At 57.1% G+C, this 19404-nt stretch overlaps 3 protein-coding genes across 8 annotated transcripts in view; 2 read left to right on the plus strand and 1 right to left on the minus strand.

Annotated features, from left to right (window-relative positions):
* Positions 1 to 9980, plus strand: part of USP30 (ubiquitin specific peptidase 30) — a 10537-nt gene extending 557 nt beyond the window's left edge. The window contains exons 1-13 of one of the 6 annotated variants that reach the window (XM_044440745.1): positions 236 to 359; positions 2892 to 3001; positions 3230 to 3412; positions 4519 to 4622; positions 5216 to 5314; positions 5903 to 5945; positions 6160 to 6254; positions 6657 to 6716; positions 6839 to 6925; positions 7516 to 7590; positions 8054 to 8195; positions 8590 to 8698; positions 9011 to 9980. In XM_044440745.1, the coding sequence (XP_044296680.1) occupies positions 2902 to 3001; positions 3230 to 3412; positions 4519 to 4622; positions 5216 to 5314; positions 5903 to 5945; positions 6160 to 6254; positions 6657 to 6716; positions 6839 to 6925; positions 7516 to 7590; positions 8054 to 8195; positions 8590 to 8698; positions 9011 to 9275 (1362 nt within the window). In that variant the 5' untranslated portion in view covers positions 236 to 359; positions 2892 to 2901 and the 3' untranslated portion in view covers positions 9276 to 9980. Of the gene's footprint in view, positions 1 to 235; positions 360 to 1208; positions 1421 to 1464; positions 1645 to 2891; positions 3002 to 3229; positions 3413 to 4518; positions 4623 to 5215; positions 5315 to 5902; positions 5946 to 6159; positions 6255 to 6656; positions 6717 to 6838; positions 6926 to 7515; positions 7591 to 8053; positions 8196 to 8589; positions 8699 to 9010 lie in introns of those variants that run through there. The other 5 variants (XM_044440744.1, XM_044440741.1, XM_044440742.1 and 2 more) reach the window with 5 other exon arrangements.
* A 512-nt stretch (positions 9981 to 10492) lies between these two features.
* Positions 10493 to 13506, minus strand: ALKBH2 (alkB homolog 2, alpha-ketoglutarate dependent dioxygenase). Its single transcript, XM_044440749.1, has 4 exons — positions 13375 to 13506; positions 12318 to 12626; positions 11352 to 11550; positions 10493 to 10877 (listed from the first exon to the last, which is right to left on the minus strand). Exons 2-4 carry the CDS (start codon positions 12607 to 12609, stop codon positions 10577 to 10579), a joined length of 792 nt encoding a protein of 263 aa, XP_044296684.1. The 5' UTR covers positions 12610 to 12626; positions 13375 to 13506; the 3' UTR covers positions 10493 to 10576.
* Positions 13238 to 19230, plus strand: UNG (uracil DNA glycosylase). The gene is made up of 7 exons (XM_044440747.1): positions 13238 to 13863; positions 14453 to 14659; positions 15438 to 15533; positions 16366 to 16463; positions 16633 to 16721; positions 17209 to 17387; positions 18020 to 19230. The coding sequence occupies exons 1-7, from the start codon at positions 13774 to 13776 to the stop codon at positions 18158 to 18160; spliced, it is 900 nt and encodes a 299-aa protein (XP_044296682.1). The 5' UTR covers positions 13238 to 13773; the 3' UTR covers positions 18161 to 19230.
* The last annotated feature ends 174 nt before the right edge of the window (positions 19231 to 19404 follow it).

Consider the following 19404-nt stretch of genomic DNA (forward strand, 5'->3'; position numbering starts at 1 on the left):
CTCGGAGGAAGCGCGGGCGCGCAAGCCCTCTGCGGGCCGCGGGGGGCGAGCAGGACCGCGGGGAGCTCCCGGCGGGGCCCGCTGGCTGGGACCCCGCGCCGCGCCGGCTCGGCGACGCTGCCCCCGCGGGGCGGCTGCCTCCCGCCCGCCTCCCTCTGCAACGCACCGGGGTGCGAAGCGCGGCTCCTTTGCACGGGCCCTTCCCCTCCGCGGCCCTCGCGGCTCCTGCCATGGCGCGGAGGCGGCAAGGGCCCCTTTCTCACAAGCTCCTGCCAGCAGGGGAGCAAACGGAAGGTCAGGGTCGGGAGTGAATCGATACCAGGCACTGTGGCAGCAGGTGCTGCCCTTCTCCGCAGCTGGTATGTTGAACGCGTTTACGCAGTTAGCAGTAGAGGACTGCGAAAACTGTCATCAAGCTTGTTGACAGGCATGACTTGAACATACACAATTTCAGTGCAGCTTGCTGAAGAAAGTTGTGGGATAGTGGAAACTATCAGTGAGAATTGGGTGGAAGTTTCCCAAGACCTGTTTCTTATGTGCAGCATATCTGAGAGAGGCAGTTTCATGTGGTCCTGTATCCATTGTGGAGATTGGCAGTAGAGTCCCGCAGAGAGCTTCAGCTGTGGGACGAGGGGGGTGGGTATACAAATTAAATACATACTTCCATTAGGAGATGGTCTATGTTTTAATTATGATCATTTCTGTATACAGTATTGGGTTTTGCATTATATTGTGAGGGATTTCCTCATTATTTTTAACCTACTTTAAATATAGGTGAAATACTGCATATTCTCCTCCCATTTTTTGGGTCTCTTGTTAGACTGAAAGCCCCCTGGGCCAGGGACCTTTCCCTTTAAAGTGCGATGGATGTACATGGTTCATACCTTAAATGGAAGAATTCAGATATATATATATATATGCATATAATAAATGAATCTAATACTTTATTGGTCATCCCCTTGATCCATGAAATTTGTAGCATCTTGAGATAAATCCACATTTCAAATTCTTCTATCCCATGCCATACAGTAAAAATGAAAATACATAAAAATACATTGCACATTCTCAAGCCTCGTTTTAAGTTCTTGTGTCGGATTGCATTTTTCATCTTTTACAAAGCTACTCCAGGCCTTCCTTAGCTTTGATTGCATTAGAAAGGCAAATCAAGAATGTTTATTTCCCCCTTTTCCTTCTTCATAAGACACGGGGACTTCCCCCCTCTTTTCGGACGGAGCAAAATGCACCTCGTCTCATCGTAAGGAAAAGAAAACCTTTTGCGGGACTGTTTCCCCCAACCTCTCCAACGGGAACGATCGGCTGAGGGCAGCGGGGGCCGGCCGGCCGTCACTGAGCGCCGGACCTATTAGCCACCAGCGACGGAGGGGGCCGCCGGTTGGCGGCGGCGGCGCAGCCACTAAAGGTGTCCGGGTCGGCCGCTTCCGGTCCACCTGCTCTTTCTTCCCCGCGGGCCCCGCAACTTCGGTCCTGCCCGGCTGCAGCGACTGCGGGAGGTCGGGCGAGGCGGCTTCGTGGAATGCTGTTGAGCCGCCGCCGCGGGGAGGAGGCGGACCAGGCGGCGGTCAGGCGGCTCCTGCGGGCCGGCAGTGGGGCCAGGTCAGCCTGCTGGCGCGCCGTAGCATTTGGGTGGGTGCTAGTCCTCATGGAGGAGGAGGAGGGGACGGGACTGGACGGGCGAGTCCTCGTTTCTGCCTTGTTGCTGACAGCTCTTGGAGGCGGGGCACTGGGCGGATTGGCTTTAGAGCATTATTGTTTTTCTCTTATACACAGTTTCTTCTTATGAATTTATCAAGGCGACTCCTAAATGTAATCATACAACGTTTAAAAGAACAGAAACAATGAAGACGCAATCCGAAACGTGTTAGGCAGAAAAAATAAAGCCCTACAACTCCCAGCATGCTCCTAGTTGGCTAGGGCATGCTGGGAGTTGTAGGACTTTTTCTGGCTAAACACGCATAGGATTGTTGCCCTTACGCAGTAAATGTGGGGCGCTGTAGACTTGGAATAAATAATAATGTGTTGTTTTAAATGGTTTTAATTGCTGCGAATTGCCCAGAAAGTTTCAGCTATTTTATATTATAAAATGTGATGCACTGGTAAACACCTTTTTTAAAACAAGAAAAACGTCAGTCAATTGATGCATTCAAGAACTGGCCAGGTTCAGAAGCAGCATGTGCTGCGGCAGGCACCTGGGGAGCCTTTCTTCTCGCTCTGCTCATGGCCTTTGGGGATGCAACTAGCCATCCACTGTTGGAAACAGGATCCTGGGCTTGAAGGTCCTTCAGTCTGATCATCAAGCTGGCCTCTTTGGGCTTTCTGGCATGCATTTGTAGCTCTCTGCCGTGAATGTGGAGTTCAATGGCTGTCTATCTTGGATAGGAAGCAAAGTTAGGAAAGTGCTATTTCTTTCAATACTGTTTACTGGGTTCTTACTCCTTGCTGCAAACCAGCCATCCCCAACCTGCCACCGCCCAGATGTATTAGCCTGTGGCTCGCTTCGTTCCTGGCCGCTATGGCTGGCTCCTGAAATACAGAGGGAATGATACCCACGGATCCCACAGGGCTCTTAGGTGCACTGCTACTGTGTGCACGAAAAGGGCTTCGAACGCCCTGCGTCGTGCTGGCCGTGAAGGGCAATGTGGCTTTCCGCTGTTCTCACAGGGAGCCCCTTTGGCTTGTTGGTTGCTGGAACAAGACGGCAGCCGTGCATTGTCAACACCTTTATCAGGACAAGCCAACGCAGGCGTTGCCTAACAGCAGACTTTGGATCCCCTCCGCATTTTTCGTCTGGTTTCTTTTTACCCATGGCCAGCAAGCCACCTGAGTTTTGGAGGCAGATGATGTCGCTCACTCCTCTCCTTTCCTGTTCTTAGGTCCAGAGTAATGAAGAATTGGGGCATGATCGGTGGGGTTGCGGCTGCCCTTGCAGCGAGCATCTACGTGCTGTGGGGCCCCATCACGGAGAGGAAAAAGCGCCAGAAAGGTACGTGTGTGCTGGAGAGAAAGAGAGACAGGAAAGGGACAAAGGAGTAGGCGCACTTTGCTCCCTGAGTCCGAGCTACGCTTCTGAGTCCCGCCTGAAGAGGCACTAATGGCTCGGTGGTGCTGCGGCTCAGCTGCGCCGTGTGCGGCAGAGTCTGGGAAGGAGTGACTGGGGCAGGGAAGCGGGGTGGCCGGCCAGGATGTTCTGACTGCGGTGCCTTTTTTCCAGGGCTGGTGCCGGGTCTGCTCAACCTGGGGAACACGTGCTTCATGAACTCCCTGCTCCAAGGGCTGTCTGCTTGCCCATCCTTGATCCGGTGGCTGGAGCGGTTCACCGGGCAGTGCCAGGCCGGCCAGAGCGAGACACCCGGCCAGCAGCGCCTGTCCCTGACGTTGCTGCACCTCTTGAAGGGTAACCGTCTTGCTGGGACAGGGGCCTTGGGCCTGCCAGGCACGTTCCCTGCCGCCGAGTTCATGATGGGCACCCCAAAAGCCGGTCACGGGGGCGGCCTGTGCTTGGGCCGGCCGTGTGTCCGTGCAGCCCAAGGTTGTCAGCTTCCCAGCGCTTTGGGGTCTCGGTGGGAGAAGAGGGCTTCCCCTACCACCTGATGCTTTGAAGCAGAAGGTTCGGCTTAAAGAATTTTATTCTTTACCATTATTATCATTAGCCTTTCAATGGCTGAAGCTCTCTGGATGGATTATAAAAAAATCATGAAAGCAGAGACGACAAAAATGAAAAAGCGCATTTCCCCAAGATACTACATTTAAAAAACAATAGCTAAAACAAAGAGCCTCCTGGGTGGTATATAAACTGAATAAATGAATAATTTTTGTATGAACTGAACCTTGTAAACTACAACCAGGTCAGGCAACATAAATACCTCTTCATGTCATTAAATGCCTCAGAGAATTGGGCAGTTTTAGCCTAGGGCCAAAACCTGACGAGGTTGGTACCTGGCAGGCTTCTCTGAGGAGATCATTCCATAATGAGGGGGCCCTCAGTGAGAACCCCCCCCCCCCCACTGGTTGCCACCCAGTCTTCTTTGGAGGCAGTATCCCGAGGACGGCCTCAGGTGTCGGTCAGCTCTGGGCTGGTTCAGGTTGGCCAAGATTGAACCAAGTGCCTTCTGAGGTATAGCCCCTCCTCATGATCCCAGTTTCATTGACCATTAAATCTTCTTTGGGTGGGTGTGAAAACTGTTCACAGAACACAACATCACAACATTGTTTTAGGAAGCAATTCATCACGGTACCCAAAGATTTAAATTTGCAAGTGCAAACAGTTCAATGGAACCTTTGCTACCAGATGCCCAACTAGTCACACCCCATAAATATAACAAAGAACCTTCACATTACAGTTTTGCCATTTTTAGGCCACCCTCCTGGAGCTTAGAAGTGGCAAAAGCTTCCTCTCGCATCAAAGCAAACGAGTTTAGGATGGGAGAAAGAAGGAATTCCTTCTCCCTTGTCCCAGGCCCTACGACTACACTGACTCTCTCCCGGGTTTGGTGTTTTCAGCTTTATCCTGCCAGGAGGCTGCAGACAACGACCTCCTGGACGCAAGCTGCTTGTTGGAGGTGCTGCGGACGTACCGATGGCAGATCTCCTCCTTCGAAGAGCAGGTAGCTGCTGCGGGAAGCTAGGTGGCCCTGTGTGTGCTGCCCGGGCTCGTTTTATTTTATTTATTTATTTATTAAAACATTTTTATGCCGCCCCATTCGCCGAAGCCTCGGGGCGGCTTACAACAATTTTTATTTTTAACAACTGGCCACACAGCAGAAGCAGCTATCCTCTTTCGACAAAAAGGGATGCCTTTGGCCGGGGCTCAGTCACTTGTGGCGGAAGCTGGCATTTCATGCCAAAGCATCCACATTTTAAGATCAGTTTGTTAAAAAAAGAACTACAAATAGCTGTTCCTCTGCTCAGGGAAGTTCAAAGGAGGTTGAGCTTTTCCGACAAAGCGTTTCTGCACCCAGTCTTGTGGGTCTGGCAGTTCCTCTTGCTTTTCTGTTTCATTTCCAGCTGAAGCAACACGGGCGCTGCTTCCCCAGAGTCATCTGTCTCCCAGTTTCTCCATTTTAATCGAGTACGCACACCTGTGCTTGCTTGCTGTCCACATGCTCCAAGGACAACTCTCCCTTCTCTGCCCTGCAGCTTGTTATTCGGCCGAGCCTCCATGTTGACAACTTCATCTTTTCCCTCTCTTTTGTGGCAGGATGCCCACGAGCTGTTCCACGTCCTCACCTCCTCTCTGGAAGATGAGTGGGACCGACGGCCCCGGGTCACGCACTTGTTTGACGTCCACTCGCTGGAGGTGAGTGTGGGGGAGAAGCTGTGGGGGCCTTGGGTGCGACGGGGGCAGGCTGCATGGGCACCTCTGGGCCCCGTTGTGCTTTGCTGACCGGGGAAGGGGGCCCCGGCTCCCCACTCCACCGGAGCATCAGGCAACCTCAGCAAAGCAAGAGGGTGCCAAAGAACCCACGAGAGCAGCAGAAAACGCGTGCAAGGTCAGAGAACAGAGAGCATCCTCCTGCTGGCACCTGCTGGCACCCCAGGCCCAGGTGGAGGCGACTTCTTGCCCGTGGGGCTTCTTGCCAGGGAGACATGCACACGATTGCGGTTTCGGAGGCGGTCTGACACTCAGCTGCTTGGGAGTAGTTCCCATGGAACTCATCGAGGCCTGCTTCTGAATAGACCCCCAGAGGAGGTGTGCTGCGCAGACTCCCCCCACACCTTCTTTGCTGAATGGGGCTTTCTTTCACTCCCTTCCCGGGGCTCGTTGTGCCTTCTCCGGAATGATTGACTCTCCAAGCGTGCAAACGCAGAGAAGCCCAAGGGCCTTGCTCGGCGCAAAGTCGTCTGTTCACTTTTAACCAACTCTATTTCGTGTTTGTCTGTGCAGCAGCCAGAAATCCCCCCCGAGCAAATACTCAGCAGAACAAAAGGTACGGACCCTTCTTCCATAAAGGCTGCGTGCAAAGCTCAGGGCCCGTGCCCACGCACCCTTTGCCCCGCGACCGACGTGCCGGTTCCGCCCTCTGGCGATGAAACGCCCCCCGCGCCTTCTTCCGGCACCCCTGCGTGTCCGTTGGCTTCGCAGGCGGCTCCCTTTGCTTACAGGCCAGTGTGGCGCGTGGTAACGGCCCCGTGCCTTCGCAGGGTCCCTTCATCCCGTGTGGAGCCCCTGGAGGCTGCAGCACCCTTTCCACGGGCGGCTGACGAGCAACATGGTCTGCAAGCACTGCAAGCACCAGGTGTGCGCGAGCAGCAGGCGGGAGGAGGAGGCGGGGCGGGCTGGGCGCCTCGCTTGCCACGCTAGTGCGGGGGGGGGGCAGAGCACGGGCAGCAGCGAGCACAGGCCACGCGGGGCCCCCCCAGAGGCCTTTCCCTCCGTTGCTCAGGCGGAATTCCCCGAGTTCACCTTCCGAGTAGCCTTCCGGGTGGCAGATCGGATGGGACGGGGCCCAAGGCAGCAGCGTGGGGCGGCTTAACGAGGGATTGCAGCCTTGTGGACGGAGGGGGGGAGCCATCCAGCCCCCGGTGCTTGGGGGCAGTGGGTGTGGCCAGGGGAGGGGGCATGGCCACGGGGGGTCCCCCTCTCGAAGCCCCCGTCTCGAAGCGCGAGCGCGTGAAGCCAGGGGAGCTTTGTCTTTCAGAGCCCCCTCAGGTACGACACGTTCGACAGCCTTTCCCTGAGCATCCCTGCCGCTGTGTGGGTGAGTCTGCCTTCTCTGGGGCTGGGGGGCGGCGGGGGGCCTCACGGAGCGCGGCAGCACCAGCTTGCCTCCCCGGAGCCACGCAGACACGCTGCGTTTCTCCCCCGACACCTGCTGCACAGGGGCGCCCCCTGACGCTGGACCACTGCCTGCACCAGTTCATCTCCTCTGAGTCCGTTCGGGACGTCGTTTGCGAGCACTGCACAAAGGTGCGTCTTCAGACGGGGGAGACGCGCCCGTCACCCTCCGTGGGAGGGTCACGTGGGAGTTTTCCTCCTAGTCTCGGGGAGAGGGCGTGGGGCAGGGTCGCCTTCGTCCGGGGTTCACGCAGGAGCCTGCGTGTGAGAGAAGCCCCCGCGTGCTCGCCGCGGGCCTGTTGGGTCCCCCCCGTCGCTTCTCCTTGCAGGCACAGGCTGGGTGAAGTTTGGCAGGAGCAAGAGGGTGGCCTCCTGGGGGGTGGGGTGGGGTGGGGTGGGGTGGGGTGGGGGCCTTCGCCTCACATGCAGCTTTCCTGGAGTAAGCATTGGATGCTCCCGAGAGCCCCCTGTGAGTCCCACCCTGAGCAGGGCGCTGCCCCCTTGCAACTCCCCTTCCAGCCAAGAATCTGGAAGGAGCCCCCTTGCTTCATGTGGGGCCCTGGCTGTGGTATTCCTGGCGCCGCGAGTCGTGCCACCGGCCTCTCTCGGGATGCCGCACCCGGGTCCACGAAGCGTTCCTGCGGAAGTGGTGCGGTGCAGCGCAGCCAGGGGAGGTCGTGTACTGGATGCCTGCCTTCTTTTTCTGTTTCGCTGCTCTCCAGATGCAGGCGGAAGGAGCCGGGCAAACGGTGGAGAACCAGAGAACCACCTTCGTCAAGCAGCTGAAGCTGGGGAAGGTGAGGCTCCCGCGGCGCTCCCCGGAGCCCTCGGACGCACCTGCCCCGCCGGTCACGACCAGCGCAGGGCCAGGCGGAGCGTCCGAGGGCCTCTGCCTCGTGGGGACAACCAGCACATGTGCCGTTGTTCTCTGCATCCGGGCCGTCTGCACGCGAACACGCTGCTTTCCTTTGGGCGGTGTTTATTCTGAGAGAAGGGAAATTAAAATGTGGAGGGGGGGATTTGCAGGCTGACGTCCTTCGGCCTGGGAGGCACGTTCGAGGCCTCCGCCTGCTTTTTAGAAGAGAACTGTCGGGCGGGGGCGGGAAGTGGCCATTTGGTGCCTCGCCACCGCGGGCGAGGCTGGCGGGAGCTGCCCCCCCCCCGAGGGGTCGCTGCATGGCCACGAGTCGCCCGCTCCGCGGAGCAGCCCCGTGGCCCAGGCCCGGCGCGTCCTCAGTCCGGCCTCGCCTGGCTCTGCAGCTCCCACAGTGCCTCTGCATCCACCTGCAACGGCTGAGCTGGTCGCAGCACGGGGCGCCGCTGAAGCGCAACGAGCACGTCCAGTTTGGAGAGCTCCTGGCCATGGACCTCTACAGGCACCGCTTCTCTGCGCACAAGGACGGTATGGCACGGCACCCGCGTCGTTTCGCCCTCGGCGGGGAGGGAGTGGGGGGGACGCTCGGCCGGCCGGCCACTGCTCCGCCCCTCCTTTCCCGAGGGAAGGCTGGAAGCCGAACCCTGCTATGAGATCCCCGGCCCGGAGGAAGCCACCATAAGCGGGCCCCAGGTGTGCCCCACAGATTAGGGGCGTTCTGCAGCGCACGCACAGCACGTGAGCCAGGGAGGGGGCCCCGTGCCTTCTCTCCCTTCGCTGATTGTGCGGACCCCGTCCAGGATCCCCCACAAGGGCCTCTTGGCAAACTGCCCTCCGGGGCTCTGAGGAAAGCGCGCCTCACAGGGACCGCAGTGTGCCCTCCGTCTGGCTCACACCGTGCTCTGTGCGTGTGTGTCTGCAGGTGGCGAGCGGCCGGGCGGCCATAAGCCCTCCCTGATGAACGGCACCTGCTCCTCTGCGCTGCTGGCCTCCCCCATTGCCTTCCCGTTCCTTGGCAGCCCTGACTGCAGGTGCGTCGCCGTGCCCGAAACTGTCGCTCGGCCTCCCCGGAGGGCAAAAACGTGGGTGCAGGGCCAACTCCACCTGCCCGTTCCCTCCACCGTCGGGTCATCCTGGCCGTCGTCTGGCCTCTCCACCCCAGGCCAGGCGACTGCGGCTGTGGGACGGGGCATGAGCAGCGGGGCGAGCTTGCATCCGGAGGCAGGCCTGGTCCAGCCCACGGACCCGCCCCCCTCTGGACCACCTCGCCTGGGGCAGCCCAGCCCAGCCCAGGGCAGAGCCGCTGCCGTGGCATCAGCCGCTCCCTCCCCTTCCTTCGGCAGCTCCCCCGCCTACCTCTACTGCCTCATGGCGGTGGTGGTCCACCACGGAGACATGCGCTCGGGACACTTCGTGACGTACCGCCGCTCCCCCCCCGCTCCCAAGAGCCCCCGGGCTGCCAGCAGCCAGTGGCTGTGGACGTCCGACGACGTGGTGCGCAAGGCCACCCTGCAGGAGGTCCTGTCGTCCAGCGCCTACCTGCTCTTCTACGAGCGCGTCCGCTCCAGGCTGCAGCACCGGGACCAGGCGCCCCAAGCGGAGGAGTGACCGCAGCGTCCGGGCGTGTGGCAGCCCGGCAGAGGCGCCCCTCCGAGGACGGTGGCCCCCCGCCCGCACTGACTCACGGCGAGCTCCCCCGTCGCCCCCGGCAGGAGAGGACAGCCTGTACCAGATGACACTGCCCAAAGCTGACTGCGCACTGCCCCGGGTCTGCCCGCGAGAGAGGAACGCTTGTCGGATCGCCAGCCCTTAGGGACCCACTTCTGATTTTTAAAAATCCTTTTCATGTGTTGTCGTGGAACTCCTTGTCTACCTTTCAAAAACCCACTTTTTTACCAGTTCAGCCAAGTGAGCCATCTCAAATTTCTTCTGCAGTATTGAATGAAGAGTTAAGACAGGCAGGATGTGCCTTGAATGGCTTCCGTCAAATCCACGGAATAGCTGCTGTCCCAAGAGTGGGGTGGGCTGAGCATGTAGACAAGGCTGTGTGTGTGGGGGGGGGCATGTAAGCATATTCCACATGGAAAACGGCCAGTTTCTTCCCACCCAGAGCAATGCGTTAACGACCGGCTTGAAGCGCAACAGATTTATGAGGCCGGGTTCCCTCGAAGGACACAGTTCAGCAGGGAAGCAAGAGCCTTTCCTGTGTTTTGGTGTCTTGACCCCCCGTCCCTCCCCACAAACCCTCTGTGTCACGCTGGTTTTAACTCTTCAAGCCTTTTGTATGTGATTAATACACACCAGATGACTACACATGCTGCTTGTTTTCTGTGTGTGTGTGTGTGTGTATGCGCGCATGTGTGCAAGAGACCCCACTTTTGTCTACACGAGTGGATCTTTCCCCTGCAGCAGCTAAGCAAAAGAAGTTGCTCCCAGGGCTGTGGCTGTAACCACCCGGGCGTTAGGCAGACCAGCCAAGAGAACTCAGCATCGAAAGGGACCGCCTGCCTCTGCCCCCTTCTTCCAGCTTGGCATCCACCCCCTTTCCTGGGCGGCTCTGCAGCAACCGAAGCATTTTATACGGTGCGAAAGAAACACCCGCCCTGAATGGAAGCGGGGCAAGATTTGTTTCCAAGGAGCTGCGTCCTCAGGCTTCCTGTCGGCTCACCTGCTGACAGGAAGGTGTCACAACAGGAGCACGGCCCCCGGAGTCCTCAGGCGTGTTGGGCTACGACCACCAGTGGGCCCGGCCAGGAGGGGGAAGATGGCCCTGTGCAGGACGGCCATTCCGACGGTCAAGAGCAAACACCCGTCCACAATGCCCGTCTGTGGAATCTCTTTATTATCCAAAGATATTCGGGCTCCACACTCTGTTTCTCAAGAGACACCTCCATGGCCCACGGCCCCCCTTAGAGCGCCTGCACCTTCCGAAACGTCAGGTTGATTCGCGGGGCCAGCACCTTCTTCCGGCTGGGCAGGCTGTGGGTCCAGTACCGGTTGGTGGGGAAGTTCATCAGGAGCAGGCTGCCGTGCTCCAGCAGCAGCCTGACGGGCTCGATCCGGCACGAGGGCGCCTTGCCTCGGGAAGCGCAATGCCGGAAGATGAAGTCTCTGCTGGCGCCAAAGGACACGGAGGCAATGGGGCTGCCAGGGACCAGCTCGCGCTCGTCGTCGCGATGCTCCCCGATGTGATCCCGCCCGTCCTTGTACCTGCGAAGCGAGCGGAAGGCTCCGTGGCTGTTCTCCCGCCTCGCGTGGCACAGCCGCCCTCCCCACGCCGGTGCCCTCCAGAGATTGTCAGGCCCACAGGTCCTTGGGCCCCCGGCCACACTGCCTGGGCACGAGGGAACTGCTTCTGGGGGAAGCAGCGGGTTGCTCTCCCCCACATTTCCTAAGACTTGGGAGCTTCACAGGAGGATGTCAAAATTTGCCCCACCCCTGTTGCTTTCGGCTCCAAAAGCCTCTCCAAAGCGGAGTTCGGCACGAGAGCGGAAAGATTTGCCGCAGGCCTGCTCGGGAAGCTCCCGCTGGCTCACCCAGGGCCGCCTCAGTGCCACGACCGAGGCAAAGCCCCTCAGCTCGGCACCTCGGGCATCGCAAAACCGGACGGGCGATTAGCGCGGGAGATCGCGTGTGCAAAGCTGGCGCAGCGCACCCGGCCTCATTGCCGGCTGTGCGTGTTACCTGTTAATCAGAACAAAATTGAAGCTGTGACCAGTGTCCAGGTGGAGGCGGTCCCTGATACGGTCCAGAACCGGAATCCACGGCTTGGGGGAGAAGGTGACGCCCGAGTACGTGTAGGTCAGCCCAGCATCGCCGTAGGTCACCTGCTTCCGTGGGATGCTGTGCCACTTCCCAAAGATGTGCAGCTTGGTGAGTGCCCCTGTTTTGAAAAGAAGCGCAAATGCATTTTTCTTCCCAGGTGTTGTCTGGGCAGGTTCCACAGTGTCCAAGAACAAAATGCAACGCGCCAGAGCAGCCCCGACTCGGGATCCGGCCCCAGGCTCGCTGGTGCAGCGTTTTGTTTACACCGTGGCTTTCCAGCCCCTGCTCCAAGATGGCAATTAAGAACGGCCAGTTTGCTAGTGCGGTTTGTGTGCAAGCCACGCTGAACCTCCGCTGTGCTGGGATGGCTTTTTGTGGGGGAAACCGGTTTGCGCAGAGCAGGGCTGCATGTTGCGGGCGGGGGGCCGGGGGGACACACGCTTCCCACTCCTGCTCCTCACCACCCACCAGATGCGTCTGGGAAGCCCATGAGCAGGGCATGGATGCAGCCCCCGTCCCTTCTGTGGCGTCAGCCTCCCAGCCCCTGGCACTCCGAGGCAACTCGTGGGCCTGACTGCTATGCCCATTTGGATAAACCATCAAAACAACCACATTTCTTCTCCACGTGTGCTTCAGAAAGCCATGCAATTGTCGCTTCATTCTGTTTGGCGCCAGGCTAAAACCGTTTTCTTTTCCCAACATGTTAAGTTTGACTGTTATTTTAATATGGGTTTTATTGCCAGAATTTGATTCAGATGCTGCATTTTATTTTATTTTTGTCTTACTGTTAAACCACCCTGAGACTTCAGTATGGGGTGGCCTAAAACGTTTTAAATAAATAAAAATAAAATGTAGGAAAGAGGCCTCTCTCCCCACACCACTCACCTTCAAAATATTCAACTTCCTTTTCAAGCTCTTGAAAGATGGCGTCAGCCTCGGCTTTGCCGAAGAGGATCTTGTAGTCACAGCTGAGCCCCTGGGCCTGGATGTGCCTCCAGCGCGCGTGGCTCGAGATGCGCTCATCCCGGGAAGCCGTGTCCCGCCTGGGCCGCTTCGCCGCCGTCCCACCGCCGTCCTCCTCCACGGGGCTGGCATCGTCTTCCTCTCGCCCAGGGGATGCCCGCTTGGCCTGTCCTGCGGTGCTCGTCAGAGGCCCTCTGAGCAGGAATCTGTCCATCGCAAGGTGCCGCACGCCTGGATTTCAGGGAGAGGGAAACAGGCCTGCGAGTCGCACGCTGGCCGGCATGGCTATGGGGCCGTTCGCCCTGCGCGGGGGGCGCACGGGGCCCGGCCGGCTCGCGCGCTCGCAGGAGGCGTGGGTTTCCGTGGGCGCCACTGCTCTGCACCCTGCGCCCGCCCGCCGTGCCACTTGGCAGAGCGGACCCGGGGCGAGCCAGAGAGCCGGTGCGGTGCCGGATGTGGGTCCTGGGGGGCGCGGGCCCGAGTGTCTCCCCAGCCCTAGGGCACAGACGGTGGCAGTGAGCTTTAGGGGACGGAGACATGTTCAGGAGGAGATTCTGACCGAGACCTTGGCTAAAGGGGTCTGCCAGGGAAAGCCCTGGCTGCAGCTTCCCTCCACCCGAGCCCGGACTGCAAGGCCCATCGCTCCCAGCCAGCACGCGCCGACGGGAGCCGCAGAGCCGCCAGGCCCACCTGCCCGGCTGCAACGCGGGACACGTGCGGGGAGGGCCCTGGCCCCGCTGCCCCCCCAGCGCCTCGCCCTCCCGAAGCGAAGGGGCCGCGATTCCCCGCGGCGGGGACCAGGAGCCCCTTCGGCGGCGGCAGCGGCGGCTCCTCTCCCGGCGGTGCAGCGAGAGCAGAGCCGGGGGACGAACGGCACGTTGCGTGAACGCCCGCGTCCCGCTCACACGACCCTGCAACGCGTCTTTGCCGCGTCTGAATGCCCCCGCTGCAGGCACCTTCCTGAGGGGGTTCTGCCTACCGAGAAATAGCACATGAGCTCTTGGGAGCCTGGAGTGGCCTCCCAATGAACTCCCTACGAAATAAGGGGGAATTAAAGCGAGGGGAAAGCGGGGACCGTGGTACGCACGCGCCGCGCCCTGCCCGTAGAGCGGCTCGCTTGGGCTTCACGAGCAAGAATGCGCACGCGCCGAATCCTCCTCCTCCTCCTCCCCCCCCCCGGGCAGCCCGGTCGGTAGAGCACCAGTAGAAACAGTGCGCGTGCGCAGACTAAGCAAACGGTACCGCCCCTTTCCCTAGTACGCATGCGCACTCGGTTTGGCGCTAAATTTGGGCTTTTTAAGGCTCGCTCGGGCGCGTCCTTGGCTCTTTCATCTCTTCAGACCTGCAGCGCCGGGCCTTCCCTGTCAGCGGAGCCAACATGATCGGACAGAAGTCGCTGTTTTCATATTTTACGCCGGATTCGGATAGAAAGCGCTGTCGCTCTTCGGAACCGGAGGAGACTGAAGGGGTATTTATTTTGTTGTTTTGTTGTTGCTTTCGCTGCTGTTACTAGCAGCGCTCGGCAGTGGGAACGGGTGTGGGGGGAGAAATTGCCAGTCCACTGAATCCATGGGGAACAATTGGAAGTTTTTTCCAGCTTCCAAATTTACGCGGGTGAGAAAAAGGCGCCCGCCTGAGGTACCGGCCAATGAGAAGCGTCCCTCTGTGCGCCCCGACCAATAGAAAGTGCGGGGAGGCGTGCCCAGGAAGCCCCGTGACCCGCGCCGACTAATAGCGGCCGCGCATTCTTGACCAGCTGGTGCGGGGTGCGACTCGCGGGAAAACCTGAATGGGGCGTCGCGGGCCAATGAGGCGCAGGAGGGGCGGGCCAATGAGGCGCAGGAGGGGCGGGCCAGGGGCGGGCGCCGGCCAATCGGAAAGGCCGGGCGCCGCCGCCGTCGGCGGGCCCGTGTCTGCGTCCCGCGGAGCGCGCACGTGGAGCGCGGCGGCGGCGGCGGCGGCCCGGGCGGGGCTGTGCCGGGATGCGGGTCCTGCGGGGCCTGGCGCGCTCGCCCTCCCTCCGCCCGCTCCTCACCCGGGTGCCGCCTCTTTCCCAGGCCCGCAAGGCGCTGAAGATCGACGATGTCTCCATTCCTCCGCGATTCCCGCCTCTCAGCCCGGAGCAGCTGGACCGGATCCGCAGGAACAAGGAGGAGGCGCTGCGGAAGCTCGGCGCCCGCGCCAAGGTCGTCGTGCCTGCGGAGATAGCGGAGTCCTGGAAAGCGGTGCTGGCGCCTGAGTTCTCGAAGCCCTATTTCATCCAGGTGGGGCGAAGCAGACGCTTTTTCTATAGGCTTCCTAAAGGCCCGGGACTTAATACTTCTGCTGCCCCGCTTCCTGTACATTGCCTTAAATTAAAGCATTTCTCTGTTATAATGACACAATTGGCAGCCTGTTTCTACAGAAAAGAACCCTGCAACTCCCACCATTCCCTAGCCAGGGATGCTGGAGGCTGCAGGGCCCTTTACTACGCAAACATGCCCCCAAAATCTTTCAGCGAGATAGCTTATATCAGACTGGATAGCTGATGACTGGCCCTTCTGCCATTTACTCAGACAGGTAGGTCTGGGCATGAAACAGCCTCTCATCTTCCCTTCTCCTTTTGTTAGGTCTTCCATTTTATAATGTGTTCTTATTGAAATAGCTCAGTTGTTGGCTTCCTATATTAAACTTGCTACCCAAATCTATGGCTAGAATGCAGAACATCTTTTTTTCCAAAGGCCAAATATCACCTTGGAGAAGCTTTCCAGGGTGGGAAAGGGGGTCTTTTTCAGTGGCAGGTGGGACTGAAGCCAAAGGGCTTGGAGCCAAATATTACACCTCTGTTGTAACTTAGAGAGCTCTTACTGTAAATAGCTAAGCTTTAATGAAGATATTTCAGCCTTTTGTAAAGGGGGGTGGGAGCAGGGGACTATCCCTGCGCTCTGGGCTTGCCTTGTGCTTGGGAAAGCAGACATGGATATTACTCCTAGTCTCTGATCAGTGCGCTTGTCTTCCTCTGCCCCGTTAACATATATTTTTCTCTCCACCCCCCCCCCCCAGCTTATGTCTTTCCTCGCTCAGGAGCGCAAACACTATACAATATATCCACCTGCTCATCAAGTCTACACCTGGACTCAGATGTGTGACATCCGTGATGTGAGTCAACCTGGTACATCCAGTCCTAACTGAACCCGCGTTGATGGTTTATTTCCTTCAGGAGCAGCTAAACTGCCAGCAACAGTTTCTCTGCTTTGTTCTGCTGAACCTTTGCTAGGCAGGGACTCGCAGATGCAGTGGGGCCTCCGGGGCTCTTCAGTCCCACCTCCTGTCCATGCAGCCAAGGGGTGTCCAACATCTTGCCGCTCTTGTTCTGCAAATGCTGGGGTATTGTTGCATCTGGTAGTTGTACTTTGCTTTTACTCTCCAGCGTGTTCCATACAGACTGGGCTGGCTTGCATGTAGCAGCCACTCCTGGGGGGGTTCAAGTCCCGTGTTGCCTTGGGAATTCGCAGGTGGGTGTGACTTCTCCTCCTCCAGCTCCAAACAGGCAGTTCTAGGTTTTTGCTGAGAGTGGAAATGGGCAGCATGCCCGAGGCAGTTTGCTCGCTTTTGTTCTTCCTCACCAATGGAATAACTTAGATGTTGGCATTCATTGCCCAGTGGGTCCTCTCACTGCATTCATTACGGCCACGCGATGCAGGCTGGAGGGCAGGGGACAGGACTTGGCTAAAGCCACCTTGGGGGGAACTGAAATCTGAACTGCTCCTGCATGAGCTCTGTGTGGTTAGCTAGTTAGTTATTCCCCCCTCAGTTTTCTCTGGGTTGTGGGAGACTCCAGCCCTGTCCTAAAGAAGCATTGTGAGAATTGGCTGACGGTGGAAGTCACTCATGGTGCACGCTGGCTCTTATTTGCTTTTACTTATTAGGTAGGCATTTGTTTAATTGCAATCTTACCATAATTTGAGAGAAGGCCTCAATCTTTCTTCAGGTAAAAGTTGTCATCTTGGGCCAAGACCCGTATCACGGACCCGGTCAAGCCCACGGACTCTGCTTCAGTGTCCACAGACCAATGCACCCCCCACCCAGGTGAGAGCGGCCTCTGAACTCTCCTTGCGTTAGGATTATGTTGCTATTTGGCTGGTTTTCCTTGACTGTTAGCGACATCGTTATCTGCTTGGGTGTGCGATCTGTGCAGACGCAGTGTTTCAATGACCTAGAAAGAATTCTGGCAACATCTTTCTCATTTTGTTTGTAGCTTGGATAACATTTTCAAAGAACTTTCTACAGACATAGAAGGCTTTACTCATCCTGGCCATGGAGACCTGACTGGCTGGGCAAAACAAGGTGAATCCAAGATTTGTTTTCCTTTTGTTTTCGACTGGAAATATTTGCAGAAGCAGCTGGAGAGATGTATTATTATTATCAAGTTTATTGTTTACTTTTCTGTGAAAATGGTGCTCCAGGCAGCTAACAACAAACATCAAGAATAAATCGGGCTTAAAGTACAGCCGAAACAAACACATTTTTAAAGAAACCAGTGCTGCAGAGAAGCGGCACTCAGTCGGCCGAAAGCCTCTTCAGGCAGAAGCTCCCAAACACCGAGCTTCTAAAGGGTGTTTGAAAAGAGAACTTGTGCTTTTGGGGGGGGGGGGATGCGGTGGGCGTGGGTTCCCCTTCCTGGCATTATGGGAGTTGCCCAGGCCGCCTTCTCTGGGTCTACATCTCTGCTGTATCGAAGTGGACAGTCAGCCCTGGGCATGAGTGAAAGATGCGTGCTGCCGTTTTGGCCTTCCCTGCCTCCGTGCTCATCCTTCTCTCCCCCCCCCTCCAGGAGTGCTGTTGCTCAATGCCGTCCTCACCGTCCGAGGCTACAAGGCCAATTCCCACAAGGAGAGGGGCTGGGAGGAGTTCACGGACGCGGTGGTGGGCTGGCTGAACAGCAATTTGGACGGCCTGGTCTTCATGCTCTGGGGAGCCTATGCGCAGAAGAAGGGCAGCTGCATCGACAGGGTAAGTGCGCCACCTGGAGGCACAGCCCGGAGCTGAGCATCCTGGGAGTGCCGTGTCCAGAAAGGACGTGGGAGCTGCGGCGCTACTTGGGCCTTGCTCCACGGGCTGGCAGGGCCGCTGTGTCCGGCGTGAGGCCTTCCCGGCCGGATGCTGTGCGGAGCAGTTGCCTGGGGGTGGGGGGCATGCAGCAGGGTGGTCCTCAAGGCCTCGGGTGCAGATGGGATTTGCCTTGAGATGGCTCCCTTTCAGCTGGGGCCACGTGCACCTGCCCGCGAATTTAGCCACTCCTTCCTTGTGTAAATGCACGGGGAGCCTTAGGCAGGGTCTGCAATTCCGTGTTCTACTGAACTTTAGACTGCGATTCCCAGAATGCCCAAGTGTTGACCGTGCGGATTGGCCTGGAGGGCGCATTTTCCCGAAAGGCCTGGAGGGTTTCATTCTTAGAGTTATTAAGTTTCCACCTGTAGAGCTGCTGGCACAATCAGGACTTCAGAAGGAGTCTAGTTCTGGCTTGTAAGTGTGTGTGGTTCATGTCCGTTTCTGCACATAGGAAGCTTTGGTTCTTTGCAAACAGTGATAGTTCATCTCGCGGGAGTGCCTGTGAGGTCTTCATTTCTTCCAATATCTTGCAGAAACGCCACCACGTCCTGCAGACGGTCCACCCTTCGCCCCTCTCTGTGCACAGGGGCTTCTTTGGCTGTAGGCATTTCTCCAGAACGAATGAATTGCTGAAAAAGTCAGGGAAGACGCCCATTGATTGGAATGCCCTGTGAATGGTTTGCAGCAGCCTCAGGACCAGAGCTGGGAACAAATTGTGTCGTCTCTGTGGCTGGGAGAGTCTAAACGCTTGGAAATATTATTTGGATTTCCCTTCAAGGATGTGATTCTTAATGAGCCTTTTTTAGTTTTCAAACCAGTATCAAGGAGGCGTTCCACTGAGTTCTTCATTTCTGTAATAGAGGCATTTGTTTTTGTGTGTGTTCTACTAGCACCTTCTTATTTCTGACAGCAAAGAAGCTACTTTTCATTTGGCCCGACTCAAAGGGTATCTACTTAGCAAAGTTGTTTCTGATAGCCAGAGCGATGTCTTGTTCATTCTTTCAAGCATGTTGTTTCATTAGTTGTAGTGTAAAAGTTGCATCAGCTGCTGAGTTTTCACACTCAGATGTTTAATTCTGGAGGAATTTAGTACTGTGTGGGTCTTGCGTTTTGAACATGTGGGATTTTATGGGAGCTGCTGTCGGGAAATTCTCCCTTCTACACCAGACCTGTGATCTTCAGCACTAGCGTCAGTCACTCAGCCAGCTGTTCTCCCTACGTCACCATCCCAAAATGATACTGACTATGAGACTTGGAAGCCTTCACGGGATGCACAATTTCAAGTAAAATTGTGCAGCCATCTGTCAGCGAGGCGGTTGCTTGAAAATGTGTTAGTTGGGAAGCTGACAGTTAATACCTTCTGCCCACTGGGTGAACAGGCTCATGTAATATTCTGCCCCCCCCCACAACCCCTTCCAAATGTGGGGCGTGGATGACTTACTCCATCACATCAGGCGATCAGTCAGTGGTTGTATTGCTCTACGGTGTGTCTGGTCCACTACAGTTGATGGTGAAATGTTTTGTTACGGGTATTAGACATGGAGTGTTACTGAGCTGTATTGATTTCTTTTAGAAGAAAGTTTGGTTTACTTTTCTATGTGGATGGCATAATAAGATCATCTGGACTAGTATATTTACTGAAATTACTGCTTATTTTTCTTTGTACCTGTAACACTAGTGCAATGTTTTTTATACTTACTGTTCAAGGTTTTTTTTTTTTAAATAAAAAACTTTGATATAGTTCTGGAGTTGCCCCCCTTTTCTTTGCATTTCTTGTTGGTCATCTAGCTGCTCTTTCATGGAACAGTGTGCATGGTCAAAGAGCCCACTGTGGTTTATCTAACAGTCCAAGGATTACGCAAGGGCTGTTCAGCCCTCACATAACCCATGGCCCTCAGATTCAGACAACACAACGAGC

The sequence above is a fragment of the Varanus komodoensis genome, unplaced genomic scaffold (assembly GCF_004798865.1).
Source record: "Varanus komodoensis strain SLA01 unplaced genomic scaffold, ASM479886v1 scaffold38, whole genome shotgun sequence".
Taxonomy (NCBI): domain Eukaryota; kingdom Metazoa; phylum Chordata; class Lepidosauria; order Squamata; family Varanidae; genus Varanus; species Varanus komodoensis.

Excerpts from the sequence above, each read along its gene's own strand:
- ALKBH2 (XM_044440749.1), bottom strand. The coding sequence starts at position 12,609 with ATGGACAGATTCCTGCTCAGAGGGCCTCTGACGAGCACCGCAGGACAG. Across the intron at positions 11,551-12,317 it reads GGAAGTTGAATATTTTGAAG|GGGCACTCACCAAGCTGCAC; the intron begins GTGAGTGGTGTG and ends TTTTCAAAACAG. Across the intron at positions 10,878-11,351 it reads AATTTTGTTCTGATTAACAG|GTACAAGGACGGGCGGGATC; the intron begins GTAACACGCACA and ends CTCGCTTCGCAG.
- UNG (XM_044440747.1), top strand. The coding sequence starts at position 13,774 with ATGATCGGACAGAAGTCGCTGTTTTCATATTTTACGCCGGATTCGGAT. Across the intron at positions 16,464-16,632 it reads CCAATGCACCCCCCACCCAG|CTTGGATAACATTTTCAAAG; the intron begins GTGAGAGCGGCC and ends TTTTGTTTGTAG. Across the intron at positions 16,722-17,208 it reads GACTGGCTGGGCAAAACAAG|GAGTGCTGTTGCTCAATGCC; the intron begins GTGAATCCAAGA and ends CCCCCCCTCCAG.